The 8769-nt window shown below is 43.0% G+C and overlaps 2 protein-coding genes across 5 annotated transcripts in view; both read left to right on the top strand.

The window, feature by feature from the left end:
• TKFC (triokinase and FMN cyclase) overlaps window positions 1-8769 on the top strand; it is a 160780-nt gene that overhangs the window by 29905 nt on the left and 122106 nt on the right. The gene's annotated exons all lie outside the window — the stretch shown is intronic.
• On the top strand, window positions 38-8616 carry TMEM138 (transmembrane protein 138). Of its 4 annotated transcripts, none has more exons than XM_083498743.1 (5): window positions 38-61; window positions 1786-2036; window positions 3394-3565; window positions 7610-7685; window positions 7912-8616. In XM_083498743.1, exons 2-5 carry the CDS (start codon window positions 1909-1911, stop codon window positions 8022-8024), a joined length of 489 nt encoding a protein of 162 aa, XP_083354869.1. In that variant the 5' UTR covers window positions 38-61; window positions 1786-1908; the 3' UTR covers window positions 8025-8616. The 4 variants fall into 4 exon arrangements, with proteins under 4 accessions (XP_083354869.1, XP_083354868.1, XP_083354867.1 ...); XM_083498742.1 differs by lacking the exon at window positions 38-61 and adding an exon at window positions 187-435; XM_083498741.1 differs by lacking the exon at window positions 38-61 and adding an exon at window positions 1069-1220.

Here is an 8769-nt window from a genome sequence, read left to right as displayed (position 1 = left end):
ACGTGACGAAGTTTTGCCTGTCACACAGCAAGGGCTGAAGGCAAAGGAGGAGCTTTGTCAGGTTGGCAACCTTTTCTATAACTCCCTGTTCCACGCCAGTAAGTTATTATTGTAGACTGGCAGCGGCGTTAGGTGCCCCTTAATCTGCTGAAATCGCGCTGCAGGATTTCGCTCTGTAGCTGTGATAGCAAAACAAAAATAGATTTCCGGTGGTCTGATTTCACTGGAACGACTGCATTTTTAAAAATTGAGGCAGTAAACACGGATTGATTTCATCAAATGGTGGAATGCCTCTCCAGCGGCTGGAAGTTCCAGTTTAGTGCGCTGAAGGAGACCGAAGGAAGGAAGGAAGGAAGGAAGGGGAGAATTGTTTCTTTCGCACCGAAGTGGTAATAATCCACCAGAAAAGCTCAAAAGCCGGATCAGCGGCAAAGGGTAAATAAAGGCAAAAACAAAAAACACGCTCTCCGCACCATGTATCATACAGATAGGGGAAAAAGAGCGCCAGCGGTTGTCGTCTGCACGCGGAATTTCAGCTGCTCATAGAAATCAAAGGAGAAATTGAAGATTTTACTTTAGCAATAGTTGGGAAGCAGGTGCCCACATAACGAGCAAAAAGTAGTAGCAAAGAGAGGAGTCTATAATTTTCTAACTCGGGGTCTTGTATCAGGTGAGAGGCGCGCGCACACCACTGTAAACATTTGCGAGTGTAGCGCGGAGTCTACGGAGTGTAGTGGACGAGGGTGGTATGAAGAGGCAAATGAACTAGACTGCTGTAACCTGGAAATGCAAATGTTCGTGCTACTTCTGACCTGCACCATTAATAGTGTCCTTGCAGGGCTGTTATAAGCAGCTCTCCAAGCCAAAAACCCCGACACACAAATGGTGAAATGTGATCCGACTGTGCTGGGCCATGTTTTAAATGTTTTTGTTGTTGTTGTTTTTTAAACTAAGCATCAAAAAAAGTAGTCCCCTCTAAGCCGCTGTAGAATCACGGGTTTCTTCCAGATGCTTTCACTTCCGCCCCATGGAAGACTTTATAAATGGCTTCCAGAGGCAGGGCGGAAGTTTCCTATCCGGGCAACGAGATTCTCCGTCTGCTCTGTCATTTACAACTCTGTGACCGTGACCGCAAGGGCGGCAGCTTCCGGCCAGGCTGCCTCCTACGCTCCCCTGAGTGGCTGCGCCGTCTCCATGGGAACGGGCAACTGCCGCGCCAGGTGAGGGCCGGGAGCAAAGAGCGAGCTGGAGCAGCGACGGGCCTATCTTTCGCGACCTGTCGTGCCCCGTTACTTAACACGGGGAGCGTGAGGTCGAGGGCGCTTGGGAGCCCACAGAACGAGATCGCGTGTACCCGGACCGAAATCTTGATCACCAAGGAGATGAGGTCCGTGGCGCTTGATCCGTGTTGCCCAGGAAGAAAAGGCGCCTTTTCCAGCCCCTTGGAGGTGGCTGTGGCCAGTCAGCCCTCGCCACCCACCCTCGTGCTTTGCTTTCCCCTGTGTAGAAATAGGAGAAAAGCCGCGGAGGGGCAGCAAGAGTAAAGTTCTTAGATCACCGAAAAATGTTAAGAACAGTGTTAGGCAGTAGCCGTTAACGGTGCAACCAGTCTTACTTCAACAAAGGGATTCTTATTCATTGTTTGTATTTCTGACTGGTTTATCTTTGCTCTCTAGTGCTAGACTGTGTGTGGTGTGCTCCAGATTTGTGATGCCCCCCTCCCCGCTATTGCAAGTGTTGCTCACCTTATTCTCCCTCTCCCCCCCCCCCCCCGTGTTTCTGCAGGTTTCAGGTCTCTGCCCAAAGGGAGCTATGAGTGATTGCGCTGGAGGAAAAAGTTTGTATCCCTCTGTTGTGTGAGCATGAGGTGTCCCTCTCATCTGGGATGCAGACACTGAGGCAAGGAAGATGCTCCAAACCAGCAACTATAGCCTGGTGCTTTCCTTGCAGTTCCTACTGCTGTTCTATGACCTCTTTGTCAACTCCTTCTCGGAGCTGCTGCGCATGGCGCCCGTCATCCAGCTTGTGCTTTTCATGTGAGTATGGCACAACAGTGGGTGCTTGTCACTGTCTGGGTTTTTTTAAAGGGCTTGTATACATTTGTCTCTGAAAAGATGCTCAACAGTGCTATGAGCTCTTAAATAAGCTGTAGGGATCAAAAACGTGGTTACTCTTCAGGTCCTTGTATAGAACTGTAGACTAGTGCTTGAATAAGTGAATTGGAATGGAGAAGAGATGGTTAGTATGTCTACTCAGGAGCAACAGTGCAATCTTATATATTATGTTGACTCTGAAGGAAGTCCCATTGTTTTCAGTCATACTTACTGTTGTGTAAGTGTGCATAGGATTGCAGCTTAAGCCTTTATGTATACAAGAGGACTTGATCCATAGTAAATGTGCTTAGGATTACAGAGAATTTGCCACATTGAACACAGTGGAACTTTTTTGAGTAAACATGCACAGGAATGCACTTTCTGTTTGTTTCTACTCTTCTTGGGACACTCTCATTCAGGAAAATGGGAAGAAGAGAGTGCCAGAGAAGAGATGAATGGAGGAATGAAGTAGAATAAAAGATACCAAGAAAATTATTATTCTTTCCCTACTCCTGAAACATCGGCAGTTAGTAGGCTGTATTGTGTTGAATGATATTTTTAAAGGGGTGGTGCTATTATAATCCATTCATTCTATCTTTTCTCTGTGGGTATTAGCAGCTGTTAGCTCAATTGCCATTACATAAAGTTCTACACACAGATTATGAAAATGAGTGATAAGCAGGGGGAAATAGAGATAGCTGCAGCAGGTATTATTTCCATTGTAATCTTCTAGAAAGGGTTTCGGGGTTCCCTTTCCTCTGCAATTAGTGGACTAATGTCTCACTTGGCAGCATGGACAGTGAAAACTTCTGCAGCTATGTTAATCTGCTTTTTGTTCTCCAAGTACTAGGCTTGAGCCACAATTGTGGGGAGCCTGTGGCCCTCCAAACGTTGCTGGACCACAACTCCCATTATCTCTGACCATGGGTGGTGGTGGGGAGCTGGTGTCCAGTAGTATTTGGAGAGCCACAAGCAGGGGCATACCTAGGAGTTGGTTAGGTGAGCCCCTGCCAAGAGTGCAGGCTTGGAGAGTGTGCACAAAAATTGTGCCTCTCCACTCTGGCTTGGAGTGGCTAGGGACTTGCTTGCCTGTTTGTGTGCTCCCTGGGCTGCTCCTCCAATACTATGGGTGGCTGGGCAAAACATGCAGGCTCCGGTGGGTGCTTCGGTGGAGAAATGCAATTGTGCAAGGGACCAGGGGGTGTGTGTGATGCCAAGGATGCAAGGGAACCTAGGTATACCTCTGTGTATAAGGTATCTATCAATCTCTGTCTCATTAAAATGTTTGCCTGTCTTACAGCATTCAGGATATTGCCATCCTCTTCAATGTCATCATCATCTTCCTCATGTTCTTCAATACCTTCGTCTTCCAGGCTGGCCTGGTTAATCTTCTGTTCCAGAAATTTAAAGGGACCATTGTCTTGTCAGCAACATACCTTGGTTTGAGCATATCCTTCCACATCTGGGTCATGGTAAGGCAGGAGCGGATTGTTTATACTGGTTATCAAGGAAGCCCACATTCTGAATACAGGAGTAATTGTGCAAGCAAAGAAAACACACGTTGAAACAAACTTTATTTTATGCTCCCCCCAGGTTTAGCACCCTGTAGTTTTTAAATATGGAGGTCTGGATATAACAAAAAAGCAGTATGGTAAATGGAAGAAATGTTGTGCAAGAGCAGGGATGAATAGAAGAAACTAACAGGTTAGGTTACGACAGGTAGCTGTGGAAGAGATAGAAGTGCTCTCTATTGAACCCTAGGAATCCCTTGCAAACGCCACCTGTGGATTTCCAAATTTGTTTCAACACTCATTATATTTTTAAAAGAAGCTCAGGTTTTTGTACCAACTTCTGTGTGATAAATAACGTGTGCAGAATTTGTAGAACAGTAGCTGTCTCATTGAAGTGGTTGAGGAGTTCCCAGGAATAAAGACCTGGGAAGGAGTTGGATTAGATAAACCAAATAGTATTTAAGACATTTAAAAGCTCGTCTGATGAAACAGGATAAACTGGAAGGGGTCCTAGCTGTTGCAACTGTTATAATGCAGTATATTATTGTGGCTTGGCATGTTAATTCACCTTCCAACCTTTCAGAATCTTGTTAGTATAAAGCTAGAATTTCCTACTGATAGGGTTAGCTGGATACAGTAGGCCTTACAGTCTTCTTTGACCAGTGTCCCCCCCCCCCTTGGGCAGTTCTGTTTTTCTCAGCTGTCCTTCGTTCTTCACCATCACACCCTGGACTTCTTGCATACATACCAATCACTTCTTTTTCTAAGATCTTTTTGAACAAGCATACTTTTCTTTTGCTTTTGATGAGCATAATTTACAGTGTGCTCCATTATTCTTGTTTTCTTCGGACATCTTGTTACACTGACTTCTGCTCACATTAATTTGTTCTTTTTAGATATCTGTGTCTGAGATCCATGAAAAATGATTGGCCTTGCAATAATTGCCTAAGCTGTCATTTAAGTGGTCTATTGTACGTTTTGTTAATACTGTATTCATGTGATAGCAAATCACACAAAGCACCCTAAGTTAACGTATTGCATCGTCCATCATAGTTGCCCTCTTATGGTCTTTACTGAGGGCAAGCTTGTTGTGTACATGTGATTATGTGTAAGTTGAGTGGTTATTAACATTTGATTGACTTGGTTTACTGGCACTTTTTATGATTTGGAAGCTGTGTAGGCAACAGCTCATCCTTCAGATTCCCCCCACCACCCAATTTCCTGGTTTCTCTTGTTGCTTCATGCACCAAAACATTTCACCTTCATGCTGTCTTCACATCTTTTCAATGTAATGTATAGACTTTGTACCCCTTAACACAGCTCAGTATGCTTGTAGCAGAATCTATTCTTAATCTTATAACTCTCTCTTTTTTATGAAGCAAAAACAAACAATCCCAACAATAAGGAAGACTGATGTCTTTTTCAAAAGAACCAAGAAGAAAATTTATATTTTGATTCTTATAACAGACTTCCAAACTTTATCTGCAGTTTTGTCAAAGGCAGCCATACATGACTACCCATGCTGATTTGCAGCTGCAGCTATGGACACAAATGGAGTATTGGAATGTGACTCACTAATTTGCTCAGTACTGGCATTAGTGTAGTCCTAGTGAAGTCTGGTTGAAATGTTATATGTTTGCTACTATTTTGTAATATTGTATAAAGGTGGCCTCTCTAATTTATTGATTATTGGCTGTATAAGTAAGTTTCTTGGCAGCAGCGTTGTTCACAGCCCATTATTCCATTGACTCTTGCTGTGCTATTAGCTGATTGGGGTGAGCCCATTGGATCATTGAAATCTCATAGAATGAGCAATATATGCTTTGTTCTGGCTCTATTTGCTCGGTTCTGTAGTTATCTCCTAGGTTTGTCTTGTCCTTCTAGGCAGTGTGCCTGGGCATTTGTCCTATATCACATATCTTGAGCTTTAATAACTGTTATATCATTCACCTTTTTTCCTGGACAGATTTGTGAAGTTTAACAGAGGTCACTGTAATTTGGGTAATTAAAGGGAAGGAGGACAGAAGCATTTGGGACAAAAGATTTGTAGGTTTCCAGGGTATTTGGAAGCGTGGGGAAGCTGTGCAGAAGTTGTCTTGGAACAGTGGCCAGGAAGTATATTTGGTCTCTGAGCTTTTAGTTGATCAAACAGTATTTTCTGTTTGACACCCTGATCCATTGTAAGCACTCAGCATTTTTGCTGTTGTCGCAATAGGCAATGATCTGTGTGATTTACTTTTCAAATATCAACAGATGTTGTGATTTAAAAACGAGGTCCTTATTCCTGGTTCTTCGTGTGTCTTGCTGTCCAGCTGCCTAACTGAAGGATACATATTTAAATTCAGTCCAGGTTTTGTTCAGTGGAGCAAACAACTACAATGAACAGGTGTCATTGACATGCAATGACTTACCACTGATGATGGGCTATATTGCCAAAGAGTCATAAAAGTTCGTGGTACAGCACCCTTGGCTTCTTGGAACAGAATGTTTAAATTCCAAAGCAGTGCTTGCATTGATATGAATTCACTGCACTGAAGGCAAAAACCTTCTCATATTTACAGCCTCAATAGTCTAGTACCTCCCTATGGATTTCTTTGTCTCTCTTTAGATGAGTGAGGGCTTTACGGAGGCTAACAAAAGATTTATTTCAATCTCACCTCATTTCCAGTTTGAATAACTTAGTGTGCCTATTTTCCTTTTCATTCCCCATCTCTTTTTTTACTCTTTCTTTTAAGATTGCATGCCATTATTTGTAAATGGTAAACCTGCCTAGAATACACTGGACAAAATGGTACATATTGTAGTCAAGTCCCAGTATCTTGTCATCTGATATTTAGGGAATTAATATCTCATCTTTGAAGTTAGATGAAGCAATCTAGCTTGAAAGTTGGGTACTACTGCTTTCCTAAACCTTGCTTGGTGAGGCAGGAGGATTTAAGAGGATTTTCTGTGATCAGTTGTTGAGAGCTAGAATAGGTCTGGTTGTTCTGTATAAATCTGCTGATCCGATTAACCTTCCTTTGCTCCCTGAGCTGCTCCGAGTGCTGGCATCCATTCCATGTGGTGTCTGGTTGCTTAACTGTTAAGAAAGACTTGGAATAGCCTATTATGACTGGGAACATGAGTTCTGGAAACTCTCTAGTAGTGGAACTAACATCATTACTCTTTTTTCCAACAAGCTCAACAAATATTGTGTCTAATTTTAATGTGGGTCAACTTTTGGTTTTTATTTTATCTGTGAAAATATTTTTATAGATACAGTTGCATAAGTCCTGGTTTAATATACTGTATTTTTTGCACCATAACACTCACTTTTTTCCTCCTAGAAAGTAAGGGGAAATGTCTGTGCGTGTTATGGAGCGAATGCCTGTGGGTGGCGGGGGGGATCTGCTGCAGTCGTGAGCAGAGGATCCATGGTTCCCCTTCCTTCCCTCCTCCGTAGTTACAAAGCATGGATCCACATGGATCCTCAGGATTTTTGCATTGGGCTACTCCAAACTCACTGTCAGATCACATGTCTGTGGCCACAGCATGAACCACAAAAATCATATATCCACTATTTCGTTTAGAATATTTTTTTCTTGTTTTCCTCCTCTAAAAACTACGTGCGTGTTATGGTCTGGTGCATGTTATAGAGCGAAAAATACGGTACTTGGAAAAAATGTGGAAGCTTCCTTGAGTGGGATGTAGGAAGGGGACACACCAATCAATGGGATACCACAGGCCTTCTTTGTTGTCCTGGATTGTTGCATGGTTTCTAGAATGTTTATTTGAGATTGTAATAATCTCTGAACTTTCAAGAGAAGGAGTTAGGAATGTTGCTGCTTCCCAAATATATAAATAATTATTGGGAGTAGGAAAATGGGAGCCATGTTTCTGAAGGAATTTGGTAGAAAGATGGGGCACTGAAGAAAGTCTGAAAGGATGGTTGGTATTGTTTTGTGTTGTTCTGGGAGGAACAGTCTATTTCCTGCCTTTAATATTTCATACATTTCTTTCCCACAGAACCTCCGCTGGAAAAATTCCAACTATTTTGTGTGGACAGATGGGCTGCAGACTCTTTTTGTTTTCCAGAGAATGGGTACGAGGCTGTTTCATTTCTCCCCTGTGTTATGACTTCTGAGCAAAGCTGAAAAATTTATCAATGAGGCTGGTTCCATCTGTGCTTCCCCACAGAAAGTAGATGGGACAGGGAGCAGGGGGGGTGTAGCTGGGGAGATAATGGTGAAGTTGAATGTAAGAAAACTAGTAAAGTTGATACAGGTGTTGACCTTGCTGGCTTGTGACTTATTTCTGATTGGTTGCAGTGGCTGTGCTGTACTACTACTTCTATAAGAGGACGGCTGTGCACTTGGGAGATCCCCGTTTCTACCAGGACTCTCTTTGGCTACGGAAAGAGTTTGCACAAGCACACAGTTGACAGCTGCTTCTGGATCATTTGGAGCAGAGGCCAGCTTGCTAGAATGTCCACAGAGATTTTACCATTATCTTGCAGCAAGTTCCCCTCCTCCCACTACAATTTGTCTCCTACAGTCAAGTTCTAAATCTCATGTGGTCAAATGACTTCATCCCTTTCCTACATTCGTGCACATTAGGCTACTCATCAATGGAACTGCTCTTTTGTGGATACCCTGCTTGCTACTATATGCTTCTCAGTCTCCAAGCACTCCACAATCCTCCTTTCAGTTCAGCAAACTGCATTCTGGATTTGGCTGAAGCCTTACCGAGGAACGATTTGAAGTGCCAAACAGATTTGGCTGACAACTCCCACTGAGTAGCAATGCTGCATTTTCCTCCTTGAGAATATTTTCTTGCCCTAAGCTCCCCTGTGGCAGAAAAGGATTCCTGCCTTCACTAGTACCTCTGACAGTGCAACAAGAAATAAAGACTATGGTTTGGCTTTGCAGTATTCAGCCTGAGCAAATGTACCCTCATTGACTTGTTAGATTCCCCTTTTGTACTTGCATTTTTATAAATGGTGAGAAAATAAATCGGCTCTTTTTCAGAAACCAGTGTGATCTTGCTTTATTGTTTTTCCTCTAATGTGTGGTAGTAAAAGGGTGTTCTTTCTATTTCAAGGCTTGATTTATTACCACCAGTTCTCTGTGTTGTGCTGTTGATATTAAAAATAAACCATATAATTTAGCAACATTCCAATATAGGAA

This window comes from Podarcis liolepis (assembly GCF_965112155.1).
Source record: "Podarcis liolepis genome assembly, chromosome: 1".
Lineage (NCBI taxonomy): Eukaryota > Metazoa > Chordata > Lepidosauria > Squamata > Lacertidae > Podarcis > Podarcis liolepis.
The sequence above is the reverse complement of the archived record's forward strand: the minus strand, read 5'-3'. Positions and strand labels throughout refer to the sequence as shown.